Source organism: Scleropages formosus, chromosome 6 (assembly GCF_900964775.1).
Source record: "Scleropages formosus chromosome 6, fSclFor1.1, whole genome shotgun sequence".
NCBI lineage: Eukaryota > Metazoa > Chordata > Actinopteri > Osteoglossiformes > Osteoglossidae > Scleropages > Scleropages formosus.
In genome coordinates this window covers 20,203,103-20,216,632 of record NC_041811.1, presented here as the reverse complement: position 1 = coordinate 20,216,632, position 13,530 = coordinate 20,203,103, and the positions used below count along the sequence as shown (strand labels likewise).

General features: G+C 39.5%; 2 protein-coding genes across 5 annotated transcripts in view; both read left to right on the top strand.

The window, feature by feature from the left end:
* LOC108925001 (extracellular matrix protein FRAS1-like) overlaps positions 1 to 3,419 on the top strand; it is a 40,508-nt gene extending 37,089 nt beyond the window's left edge. The window contains exons 38-41 of the mRNA XM_018736695.2: positions 410 to 576; positions 1,215 to 1,420; positions 1,722 to 1,868; positions 2,883 to 3,419. Coding sequence (XP_018592211.2) covers positions 410 to 576; positions 1,215 to 1,420; positions 1,722 to 1,868; positions 2,883 to 3,419 — 1,057 coding nt within the window. The remainder of the gene's footprint in view (positions 1 to 409; positions 577 to 1,214; positions 1,421 to 1,721; positions 1,869 to 2,882) is intronic.
* Positions 3,420 to 7,500: 4,081 nt separating this feature from the next.
* On the top strand, positions 7,501 to 13,095 carry LOC108925012 (annexin A3-like). 4 transcript variants are annotated; one of them, XM_018736708.1, is made up of 14 exons: positions 7,501 to 7,564; positions 8,300 to 8,347; positions 8,535 to 8,582; positions 8,664 to 8,751; positions 9,068 to 9,162; positions 9,482 to 9,595; positions 9,840 to 9,930; positions 10,014 to 10,093; positions 10,232 to 10,288; positions 10,593 to 10,686; positions 10,774 to 10,869; positions 11,226 to 11,284; positions 11,526 to 11,648; positions 12,534 to 13,095. In XM_018736708.1, the coding sequence occupies exons 2-14, from the start codon at positions 8,333 to 8,335 to the stop codon at positions 12,597 to 12,599; spliced, it is 1,026 nt and encodes a 341-aa protein (XP_018592224.1). In that variant the 5' UTR covers positions 7,501 to 7,564; positions 8,300 to 8,332; the 3' UTR covers positions 12,600 to 13,095. The 4 variants fall into 4 exon arrangements, with proteins under 4 accessions (XP_018592224.1, XP_018592226.1, XP_018592225.1 ...); XM_018736709.2 differs by lacking the exon at positions 7,501 to 7,564 and adding an exon at positions 7,879 to 7,926 and having other exon boundaries at positions 8,296 to 8,347; XM_018736710.1 differs by lacking the exon at positions 8,535 to 8,582.
* Positions 13,096 to 13,530: the final 435 nt, after the last annotated feature.

Below are 13,530 nucleotides of genomic sequence, written 5' to 3'. Positions count from 1 at the left end.
AATTGTTCTAAGAGTACCTGCACTTCTTTTTTTTTTTTTTTGGTGAGATGGGTGGTACCCACCTTTAACTGCAGTGCCAGTCAAAACTTTGAGTACACCTCAGCAACCTGGCCAATAATTGTATGAGAAAAAACTGCACAAAAATGTGAAAGCAAAGCCATCCACACATGTTCTACATCTCTGGGATTGCTGCAGAAGAGTTGGGAAGTCATGCTGGTGGTTTCCTGATCAAACTAAATGTCTTGTTAAAAAAATTAGTTTCCTGCAAATTTACTGAAAACTTTGGACTCTTAAGTAAAACAGTATTGACAGAACTTGATCTTTAAAAGAACCATAGAAAGTGATTCATTCTGGATTCTAAATAGTAGATAAAAGTACCATCTTAACCTTAATTGTTGCTCTGCAACAGGTTTCTGCTTCCAATTGCTTTCCAGCGAACCAACAGACCAGTCCCTGTTGTATATTCCTTAAACACGGAGTTCCAGCTCTGCAACAGTGAAAAGGTGTTCATGATGGACCCTAGCGCTGCAGACGTCCCGATGGCTGAGATGGATTACAGGGGATCCTTCTCCATGGGTAACCAGGGGCTGGAACCATGGCGCTGAATCATTCCTTCATCTTTAGCTATTATTTCTTTATTTTTTTGGCAGAGCCAGCACCTTTTAAGTGTCTATAGGTGGTGTTTCCCTTTTTATTTCATTGCAGGGCGTTTTACACACACACACACACACACACACACACACACACACACACACACACACACACACACAATGTCTACAATCGCTTGTCCCAGGCAGGGTTGCAGCAAACCGGAGCCTAACCCGGCAACACAGGGCGCAAGGGACACACCCCGGACAGGACGCCAGTCCATCGCAAGGCACCCCAAGCAGGATTCGAACCCCAGACCCACCACACAGTAGGCCCTGGCCAGGCCCGCTGCACTACCACACCCCCTACAGGACATTAGTTATTTTGATTTCTGTTCTCTTAGTCATGTCCATTGCTGTACCCTTCGCATTAGTAAAAGTCACGTACAAGCTCTTACATTACTGTTCTTTCTATGAATAGGAAGAATGTGGAAAGCTATCAAAATGCTGCAACTTGAAATATAGCCTGTTATGATTAAATATTAATAAATATTTTAATGGTGGTTTTTGTATGCACAGCACATCAATTTGTAACCTCATCCCATGTATAAATATATTGTCCTGTAGGCCAGACACTGTATGGTCGTGTGCTATGGAACCCGGAGCAGAATTTGAACATGGCCTACAAGCTCCAGCTACAGAAGGTATATCTGTGTACTGGAAGGGATGGCTACGTGCCCTTCTTCGATCCAACGGGCACCCTGTACAACGAGGGCCCACAGTACGGCTGCATGAAGCCCAACAAACACCTGAGACATAGATTTCTACTCCTGGTATGTGCAGCAGGACATCCTGCTCACTGTGTAAACTCATTGGGCCAATCAATACTTACCGAAGCAAACATTTAGCAAAATATTCATGGGGAAAGCACCATGCTATAACAGCATTATACATTAGTAGTTCTTTGCTGCTCATATTATTTCAAGTTCGGAAGAAAAATGGTCTTTTAGTTATTTTACTAGATTAGCTTTGACTCTGTTAACTGTAAACAAATGTCATTTAAAAACTTGTTACCGTTCACTGTATTACCAAACAGGTTAAAAATTTCTTTCTTTTTTTTTTAAACATACATAGGATCGAAAACAACCAGAGGTGTGCAACAAGTACTTTCATAATGTGCCATTTGACGCCAAGTTTGCATCAGAAACTCCTGAACTGCAGTCCATGACAGCAATGCCTGGAGTTGATGGATTCACAATGAAGGTGGATGCACTTTACAAGGTAGATGTCTGTTACATAGTAACCTGTATTATAGTGGTTAAATATCTATATGAAGACTGTAAAAGTCTAGTGAGAAGTGCTACTGTTATACCTTTGAGAATATTTGTAGCATGCACAGGTGTGCAAGGTTTGGGAGCAACAAGGCAGGAAACTGTTGTCTTGTCAGCTGATTTGCAAGAAGTTTTATTTCCCCCCCATAATTACAAAGCACAGAAACTCACACACACATTTTCAGAACCGCTTGTCACATACAGGGTCATGGGGAACCAGAGCCTACCCGGTAACACAGGGCATAAGGCCAGAGGGGACACACCCAGGACAGGATGTCAGTCCGTCGCAAGGCACCCCAAGCGGGACTCGAACCCCAGACCCACCAGAAAGCAGGACCGTGGTCCAACCCACTGCGCCACCGCACCCCCTCAGCACAGAAACTTGAACTTTCTAAACCCAACAATAAACTTAAATTTGAAAGAAATTCATCTTTTGATTTTTAGGAAGGCAAAGGCAGCAGGAAAAAACCTTAGATATCCACGATTTTGAAACCCACACATGCTATGAAATTCGTACCCTCCACAAGTACAAACCAACTTCTAACCATATATGCATACATCAAATATCTACCACCACCAAAAAAATAATCTCCTGTTCACTCTTTGGACTTTAAGGTGCCCCTTGATCCCTCTAAATTGCCTGCACCTGGAGCTTGTTTCCTGCCAATGGGCCCACATGAGGTGCAGTTGTGAGGTCAGGGGAGTGTGGGCATGGTCAGGCTTCTGCCTTCCACACTGGTACTGGATCAAAATTTCTCCAATATATATATATACACACAGCTGTATACAGCAGTAAAATACAGAAGAATATAGACAGAAGGATTAAAACGTAAGAGTACTCTAAGATAAAGCTAGATAGGTCTTCATGCCTTTATTGTATGTGTTTCAAAAGTTAGATTCATATGTGGACTTTTTTCTGATGGTTGTGTGTTTCGAAATGTTCATGACATGTTATCTTTGACAGGTGGAAGCAGGGAATCAGTGGTACTTACAAGTCATTTATATAATCAGACCACAGACCGTTTCCAGTCGAAGGACCCGGCGCCACCGAAGGGACCTTGAAGATGTATCAGGCCAATACCTTGGCCTGGATGAGTCTCTCATCTATGATAATGAGGGTGACCAGGTCAAGAATGGCACAAACATTAGAGTTCTGAGACTGGAGAAGGTGGCAGCTACCTATGACACGCAAACAGGGGGATTGATCAGTGGCGGAGTGTTGGTGGCTCTTGTCCTGGTGGCTTTGGTTCTCCTGGCCATCTGTGTGCTACTGAGGCTTTGCCGACAGGGGGCTAGAAAAGCAACCAGGTATATTGCAGAGGAGTACCCCCTCAATACTAAAGTGGAAGTGTGTCTGGAGAAGAGCTTCCACAGCATGCGATGCACAGTTAGGAAGGTCAATATCCTCAATGTCACCCAGGAAGCTTCAAATGTCAAGGTCAAGCAGGTCAACCTAGAGGTGAAGCTTCACGAGAACCTGAATGATGGTACAGAAGTTTAATGGCAGAACTGAGTATTTTTCTATGGTCATTTATAATAATAAGAAGTTGATGTATTTTTATACAAATGGAAGACAAGGTGCCTGACCATCCATGCTGTATTGAACATTTCAAAGATGAACTACCTCATAAGGTAATAAGAATATGACCTGGTGTTGTCCATTTGATTTACTGTCATATTCAGCATTCGTGAAAGCTTGAGACTATAAATAAAGTGCAATTACTTGGTAATCTGATTATCCACAATTAGCTTTAGGTTTCTTTTTCTCAGACTGTAATTTTATTCTTGTGTAACATCACGCAAATACATCTCTTATTATAGCTATTACCATTTTATTTTAAATGGTTTTTTTTTTAACTATTCATACAAAGTGTCCAGATGTTACTTTTCAGTGCCAGTCTGCTACATCACTTCATGTCCATTTTGCAATGATATGACAAAGCTATTATAGGCATGTGTGGTCAGTATCCCATATGAACAGAGCATCGACATTGTAATACTTCTGTAAGGCTTGCTCCATTTTTCCATTCTTAACACTTCTTCCATTATTGTTACATTGATATTGTGCAATATGTGATGTATGGTTTATCTGTAGGTCAGAAAGAATTATATGTAACTTTACCACAAGAAGAATAGGAGTCAAAAATGAGAATTTGACTCTGTTTTTGTCACTGGAATTAAAATTACTTTAGCTCAGTAATTCTTCAACAAAGAATGTATTGTTTTCACAGAGTTTTGCACATGCACTTTATTTTTTATTCCACAGCAAGGCATGTCTGAAGTGGTGATTAATTCACATTTGTGGGCTAGCACATAAACACAAAGCCTGAATTTACTTAATACAGTGTGTATTGTTTTATTTCAGCAAGCTCAATGTAAGGTAATACTAATTGATAAAGATTTCAAATGTACAATTGGACTTACTCTTTTTCTTACTTTATTAGGAATAAACTGTAACTATATAAAGATGATGTGATAGATATGAACACGTGTCTGTGCACTTACATATAACAAACTGGTGACAGAACCCACAATATTCAGTATAAAACATTTTCCTTTTATGCTTGAATCCAACGCGTGTTTAATTTCTTCAGGCACTTAGTAATTCTTGAAACCCACAAGAAAATAGTATACTCGTTGTTTCTACTAAGTCCAGTTAGGAATTTCTGAAAACATTATGTAGTTTAATTAAATTTTCATCATGTTTATATTTCCAAAAATTTCTGCTGTGTTTATGTTTCCAGTTGGCAGTTGTAAGTAAAATGCACAAATTTGAAAGGGGTGTTGGGACCACCCTAAAATATGTAACATATGTATTTTTATTTATTATAGCTTTGTCTGAGACTGTTACAAAAGCAAACCCATAAACAAACAGATGAAACACTATATTATTAAATGCACATTAATTACAATTAAGTGATATATTTGTCATTTCAAATTCTGAGCTTTTACTTCCCAAACTTAAACTGAGGTGCCAGTGTAATAATATTGTAACTGTACAAAACAGCAAGTTAAACTATTTGCAAATCTATATCTTTAAAATTTCAAAACCCTTAACTAACATTTTAAGTTGGATGATTAAAGATGCAGCATTGAAAATATACCCTTAAAAAAGAAGTAATTCAATGAAGGGTCATAAAACAAGGTGATGAAATAAGATTTAAAAAGCAAGCACACTGGAGAGCACAGTTTAATTTAGATATCCTCCAAGCGGAGATATAATTTGACAGGGGATCAGCATTTTACTTAAGTTTCAAGTTTATTGTCATAGGTACAAGTACCGTGTACAAGTATCATGAAATTCTTCTTGAATGCTTCTCCCCAGACTATGGACAAAAACAATAGAAATACCGCACAAAACAATGACAGTGAGTAATGCTAATAACAATAACAATAAATAACAGTAGACAGCCAGAGAACTCAGAAGGTGAGAATGCTTAAAGTGACAATGTAGTCTACCAATGTGCTTGGAAGGAGCAGTCTAACTCTAGTTACAAAAGGTGGCACATTGGTGAGTGTTGTATACCCTTAGAGTAGTGGGGTAAAAGCTGTTCCTGTACCTAGGAGTGCGGGTTTGAATAGACCTGAGCCGCTTTCCAGACGTCAGAGAAGAGAAAAGTGCCCATGCGGGGGTGACTATGATCTTTCATAATGCGCATTGTCTTTCTGAGTCAGCGTGCGGTGTTGGTGTCCTGGACTCCTGGAAGCTGTGTGCCCATGATTTCCTGAGCAGTTTTGACCACCATCTGTAGGGGTTTTTTGTCCTGTATGGAGCAGCTGCCAGACCAGGATGTAATACACCCTGTGAGGATGGACTCCACAGCACACCTGTAGAAAGTGGTGAGGACTGTAGTGGACATCCTGGCTTTCTTCAGATGCCTGAGGAAGTGGAGACGTTGATGGGCCTTTTTGATGGTCGATGCTGTGTGCTCAGTCCATGTGAGTTTAGCAGTGAGGGTGACCCCGAGGAATTTGAAGCTGTTGATCCTTTCTACAATGTCCCCTTCTATGTAGATGGGTGCATGAACCATCTCCTGTTTCCTGAAGTCACTCACCAGCGCCTTAGTTTTACTGACATTGAGAGACTGGTTGGCCTCACCTCCTCTCTTCAGGCCATCTCATCGGTGTTGGTGATCAGACCCACAATGGTGGTATCGTCGGCAAACTTTATAATGGTGTTGGAATACAGCACCGGGCTCAGGACGCTTCCCTGTGGAGTGCCAGTGTTGAGGATCAGTAGGGAGGAAGCATTTCTGCCAATCCATATGTGCTGGGGTCTGTTGGTGAGGAAATCTAGGATCTAGTTGCACAATGTGGCACTCAGTCCCAGATCTAGTAGTCTGTGGATCAGCTTGGTTGGGATGACGGTGTTAAATGCTGAGCTATACTCCACAAATAATAGCTTTGCATAGCAGTTTTTATTATCTCGGTGAGCCAGAGTGGTGTGAAGTGTGTGTGATCTTGCGTCTTCAGTGGTTCTCCAAACTGCAGTGGGTCGAAAGTGTCTGGGATGGTGTCCTTAATGTGTCCCAGCACCAGCCTCTCACAGCATTTCATTGCAATAGGGGTCAGTGCCACTGGGCGATAGTCATTAAGGCAGCTCACTGTTCTTCTTAGGAACGGGGATGATGGTGGTGTTTTTGAAACAGGTGGGTACAGTTGAGCTTTTTAAGGAGGTGGTAAATATGTCCGTGAAGACAGTAGCCAGTTGCTCACTGCATGTTTTTAAAACTTGCCGCAAAATTCCGTCCGGACCAGCAGCTTTGTGGATGTTAACTCGGTCAAAAGTTTTTCTCACTTGTGCCACGGAGACGGTGAGACTCAGTCACGTAGCACTACGGGAACTCTATCTTACACAATAGCAGTGGTGTTGTTGCAACATTACTGGGGCACTTCTGGTTCCACTTGCTCGGCATCATAGGAACAGGTTATCAGTTAATTTAACCCATAACTTATAATAAAGATTACCACTGGTAATACCAGCAATGAATAATTTCCTGAGTAGCAGTCCTCTCTGCGCTTCTTGAAATAGGGTTCTGTACCAACTTTCAACATTATAATATCCTTAATAGCTATCTTCATGGTATATAAACAGTACAGCGGAAAACTATTGAAATATATGCGTGTGCCCCTTCAAGATGCCCGGTTCCTCTCCATTCCCCACAATGGTTGCCCCCCCCTCCAGTCAGATTCCCAGAATCCTTCTGGCGAACCCAGTGCAAACAATGAGACAACCCGTAGAACACGAAAGAACACACAGAATTATAAACAAGCACCTACATTCACCCAACTGTTTACACTAATTTACACAATTTTACCTCAGCGCTGTGGTAAATAAAGACAAAATTACACTGTGTATACTAGTGGAGAATGTTCGTGGTGGCATTAATTTTCTCCATGATTTTATTTCTATCGCATTACCGTGACATGAAACATTACATTTGTAAATGTGTGCAATTAGGGTGCCAGGTGAACGTGTATGTCGTGTCGTGTGTATGTATGCAATAGCGCGCCCGTACAGCACTTCCATTCTTCTTTCCACATCGGCATTGCAGCCTTGAGCTCACTTCCCTTCAGGAAACTGAAAGGCTCCAAAGAGGTGTGGCTCCAGTCCGACTCACAACTGCTGTGTTCACTTCGGACCTGGTAAGAACTGTGTATGTACTAAACAGAACTTTAGCCGTCAAAAAAGTTTTGAACGTAGGTGCCTTTTCAGTGTGGGACACTTTGTTATGGTGCGTGTTGAATTAAGTCCAGTCTCCATTCGCTCGTTTTTTAAAAGTTGCCCCGTCTCTTCGTGACGCGTGGGCTGTGTGGCTACTGAGGCGTTTTTCCTCCTCCTCGTCGACGATAGCTCAATAAATCTGTATTCTGTCATATATCTGTTTTGTCTTTCAAACTTGTTTGGCGCTTTTTTCGGAAACGTTTTCCATGTCCACTGTTGCACTTGACTTGGGCAGTTGGTGAAAACGAAGCTAAAAACGGTTCCTTCCCTCGACTTTTTCAAATGAAGCCTTGTTGGTGCAGACGTGACGAGACGTTAGTAGAGAGGGCAGCATTATTCTTTTCACACAGTACGTATTTGAAAACATAACAATAAAAACACAAGATGAAGGTTATATTCAAATGGCAGGAATACTTTTTTTCTAAATGGAAGGTAAGCTTCAACTGCGTTTGGATAAGGTACAAGATTCATGCCATGAATCATGGTCCCTGACATTCATATTTCTCTTAGCATTGTCATTGTGTTTGTCTTGTTTAAAAAAAAAACACTCAAAAACAAAGCAGAAGGCAGAAATACCGGTTTTTGTGGAAATATGAGTTGAAAGATGACCTTCAGTGCATTTTTATTTATTCATGTACTTTGTAATTCACTTGCAGAAGGTGGTGAGAAATAGAATCATCAGCTCTGGAATGGCATCTACATGGGTAATGTATATTCCAGTCTTGTGTTTAATAAAATGACAAAGCCAGGCTACCGCTTTTGAATGTATTCATTTTTATTACCCATTGGTGCATGAAAAGACTTATTTTCCTTACTTGGAAATAGTCAGAGATTTCAGTGAATCTGATTTTGATAGCTTATTTGAAGTAAGACTATGACTCACAATTACAGAATGACTTGGATCTCCTTCTTGATGCTCCGTCGTCTTCAACAAAGCAGGTCAGGATCTTCTCATGCAAAATATATCTGGAGGGTGTTCTTGTGAGGAAAAACCTATGTATTTATAATTCTCTTCTCCAGACCACAGACCGAGGGAGCATTAAAGACAAGTCCAACTTTAATGCAAGCGAAGATGTTGCAGTTCTGCGGAAGGCTATTGAGGGCCTTGGTACGCATGTCTCGGACTCACGTGGGCTTCTTGTTCTAGGATGAAGCCGATTTTATAACAGTGATCTGAAATCTTAATCCTACTCCCATATGAATATACAGATTTGTAGTTAATTACCTATATCTTTGCTTATACTTTTAAACTCATTGAACCCCTCCTGTGATTTGTGTAGTTAAATAAAGATAATTTAATGAATATGAACGTAAAACAATTTCTTTCAAGATATTTTCCCATGTATCAAATGAACAGCGCACGACAACACCAGCAAAGCAGTGATTTATTAAAAATAAATAAATAAAATAATCATTTTTTTCAGGCACTGATGAAAAGAACCTAATTAATGTCTTAACTGGGAGGACCAACAAACAGCGTCAAATCATTTGTAAAGCTTATCAGGAAGCAACAGGGCGGGTAAGACTGTTCTTCTTTCAGTGGGAGCCAGGCAGCATAGTGGTTGTAGTCACTTCCTTAACCCAAAGACCTGGGTTTATATTTCTGCAGTTGCTGTAATACTCTTAAGCAAGGTACTTTCCCTGAATTGATCTAGTAAAAATTACTCTGTAGTGTAAGTGGGTAAATAATGGTAAGTAGCTTAGTGTAGTAGACCTAAAGTCATAAGTGGTCTTGGAGAAAGCCATCAGCTGAGGATGATGATGATAAGAAGAAGAATTGATTTATGCAAACATGTGATTGATATTGATTGATTTAAATGTAACTCAATTTACTGCAGACCCTTAAAGAAGACCTGGAAGGGGACACCAGTGGGGACTTTAAAGACTTGCTTGTTGCATTAATCACACCACCAGCTGTGTATGATTGTCAGGAGGTGATACGTGCCATAAAAGTATGTGTTTCCTACATTTACACATACAGACAGGTGGTCTGAATTTCAAAAGAGCCTATTACTGTTAAAATAGATGTATTCTTAAAGCATTTCTGTTTACATTTTAAAACTATTTCAGCCTTATGGAAAATTATACGTTTCCTGTCACGTTTGTTGTTTGTACTTTCGGATGCGGTACAAATTGTAAATGAGAATGTAAATTATCTACACACTGTAAGAATTCAATTTCTTTTCTGTCCTATAGGGAGCTGGAACCACTGACAGTACTTTGATAGAAATCTTTGCCTCAAGATCCACCCAACAAATTAAAGCCCTTTCTGATGCTTATTTGGCAGGTGTGCAGTTTTTACTGTATTATGCAGTTATTGTGATGTTATTTAAATGCCAGTATGAGGCATTAAAAATATTTCCCCCACAGAGACTGGGAGGAAGATCACACATGACCTAAATAATGAAGTCTCAGGGGATTATGGGAAGGCATTGCTCGCCTTGGCCGAGGTCTGTCCTGATGGGTGTGCAAGTCTTCAGTAATTTATTGATTGTTGATGCTTTTTCCCTCTTTGACTTCCAGCTTAAGATTACTATAGTGCAGTTGTATTTTTTGTATATAATGCCTCTTTTTTTAACCATCAAAAGGGACAGAGGGATGAACGCACTACTGTGGATGTTGGGAAGGCTAAAGAGGAAGCTAAGGTAAAGTAACCACAATACATCAGCGCTGTACTCTTTGGACTTATTACCCTGGCCAACAACATAAGTTTTGGGTTGAGGCCCATTTTGCTTTTTTGTAAATGTGATGGTGTGGCAGTGGGCAAGTGACTGTTACAACAGTTGTGGCTTTGTACACATTCTGTACAAGTAAAAGCTGAGGAAACAGAACATTTTCACAATATTCCTGTGTTCCAGTAATTTCAAAACTTTTTCACTACCCTAAAATCATGGAGTAATGTAATTTGCCTCACTGGGAGGCATATTTTCTTTGCTTTACATTGCACAGGTGCTGTATGAGGCAGGGGAGAAGAAGTGGGGGACAGATGAAAGCAAGTTTATTGACATTTTGTGCCACAGAAGCATACCTCAGCTGAGGCAGGGTGAAGTATCAGTACATTGTCATTGATCTGTGCTTTACTCATAGCTTCCTGATTTGGGAAGCTGTTAATGTTGTTTATTTGTTTTAGTACTGATCGAGTACAAGAACATTAGTGGGAAGACACTGGAGAAGAGCATTAAGAGCGAGATGTCGGGCAAATTAGAAGATCTGCTGGTGGCCATTGGTATCAGTTTTCTTTGCTTAAACTGTTTTGGATATCAAGTGGATATTACTTGTCAGTATTTCCAGTTGCTTTTGATGATTCAAAAATTGTGTAGAATTTTTTTCATGCAGGTTAATTGTTTTTAAAGAATTGACACTGAAGCTGGCCAGTAGTTTACTTGAAATTTATTTACTTGTTTTTCAGTACATGAAAATTTAATATTATATGGTCTGATTAATATATACATTGTAAATGAGAAATAGTATTTATTGAAGTAATGTGTACTAAAAGTGTTTGGTTCGGCAGTGGGGGGCTAGATAAGTGTGAATCATGTGTTTTACTAAAAACCTCTTCATGCTGATTGTTACCCCTCCCAGTGAAATGTGTACAGAGTACACCAGCCTACCTGGCTGAAAGGCTGCACAAAGGTATGAAGGTATGTATCCAAGAGGCCATAGCATTGCATCATCTCATTGTAAACTGATCCCTGTTCCAGAGGATTTGCGTTTGCAAGTCTCTTGCCAAGTGATGCATTCATTTCTTCCTGCATTCGCAGAACCACTCAGATGTAGTGAGCTGTTGGTATTGTGTCCTATCACATGCTTGCCTTTATGGCCTGTAGTCTAGGGCTTGCCCACAATGAACACTAATCTTCTGGTATTGTGGGCATCACACAGGGTCTTGGAACAAATGAGAACATGTTGGCCAGAATAATAGTGAGCCGCTCTGAGATTGACATGCTGGACATCAGAGCTGAATTCAAAAAGCTCTATAGCCAATCACTGCACTCCGCCCTAGAAGTGAGTATCCGTGCCCCGGGAAAACTGATTGAAACAGTTGTCTTGTCACATTTGTCCTCTCTGACAGAGAAGCAATTACAGCTTTTACAAACATGACAGAGGAAAATTGTAATTATACTATGACATCCATCACTTCGGTGCTCCACAGTGTCAGTGCTTTATGAAATGTGCAGAAAATGTAAAATACCGTCTCCTAATGCCAAACTCTACAGCCTGTTATTTAAAATATATTTAAATTTTTAAACATTTATTCTTCACATAATAGAACAGAGGTTAATTACAATTTAATTTATTTTCAGATTTTGAATATACATTCTGGGATGAGTAGCAATGCTTTCGATAAACTCCAGAGAGCAAGCCATATGCTGAATAGCCCTATATTGTATCTTGGGTTTCCTAAAATGTAAAATTTATCATACTCATTTATGCTTTCTTTTTTCAAATACATTTAACATTAATCATATCTCTAGCCACCATATGAGTAATTATGGAACTCCTTAAAGGTCTCATGTTAATGGTTTATAAATTAATATACAGCCGTAATACCTTCTGACACTGTTTTTCTCTTTGTGTGTCTGTTAGTGAGTGGGAAAGAAAGAAGGAGGGAGAGAAATGTGATGACTCAGTAATCATGTTTAAGCAATGCAATGAATGATACAATGAAAGTAATCTCTTGATTTACTTCCTTAGGTTTTGTTGGATCGACATTTACTATTTTTTTAAGGTCCATCCAATACTTACCGGTTGTGTAACCATTCAACTTTTAACTGTAATAACGATGTACTGGCCATGTTTTACTGCTTATAGCCTAATCCATTACATTAATATAGATTTTTTTGCCACAAATTTGTTGATCTTAATTTACTTTTCTCTGTTTAATTTTAGTCTGAAACTTCTGGGGATTATCGCCAAGTTCTGCTGAAAATCTGTGGAGGAGATGACACAGTTTAAACCATGCAAAGCTATTTACTCATCTTTCATAATAATGTGACACGCCATAATGTGAAAATATCAAATGTAAAAGATATTAACAAAATTTAACATCTTTTATACAATCAAATATTTTTCACTGATTTACAACCTGATTATTTTATCATCTTTTTACATAGCTTTATCATACATTTGCCTAAGGAAGATGGCATCAATTTGTGCTCTGTTCATTTCATGTAGTATCGCAACATTTTTGTAAAGTAGTTTTCAAATGTGATTTGAACATTCACATGTTATTTGCTGTCAAGCTATTGAATGTTGCATTGTCTGTCCAACATGAGGTAGTAATGGCAAGTACAAATACAGGGTTCAGGATAAGTTGAGCTTAAGGTATTAAAGTGGCTTCCTCATGGCTGTTGCTGTAAATGATACCTACAGCCTGATTTTGCTCAACAGTCTGCAGGCTGGCAAGAAGATCTTTTGCTACATGCACTTACAATCCTCTGAAAACTTATTTCTCGCCATAATGAATTCTCGGCTAAACTACATTATTTCAGGAGGTTGTTGCCGTGCTGTTTATGTTGTGCAAGCAATTCAAGTAATATATGTTCAATGCAAGAAATACAGCAACATGATATTTGTCATGACCCTTTGAGGTTTTTGAATTGATGGAAACAATGTTGTATCACTCATAAGAACACTTCAAAAAGTAACTTATTTAAGCAAGGTTGTCCAGTTGTAATAAGTGTTTCACCACTTTATTTACAAATCACTAACTGCACGTTTACATTTAGCAGATGCTTTTTGTCCAAAGCAAGTTCCAACAAACTCTATGTAGTGTTTTCAGCCCACATACCTTATTCACCAAGGTGACTTACACTGCTAGTACTGCACAGTACTTACAATAGGTCACTCATCCAAACAATCAGTAGGACACACCATCACACACACA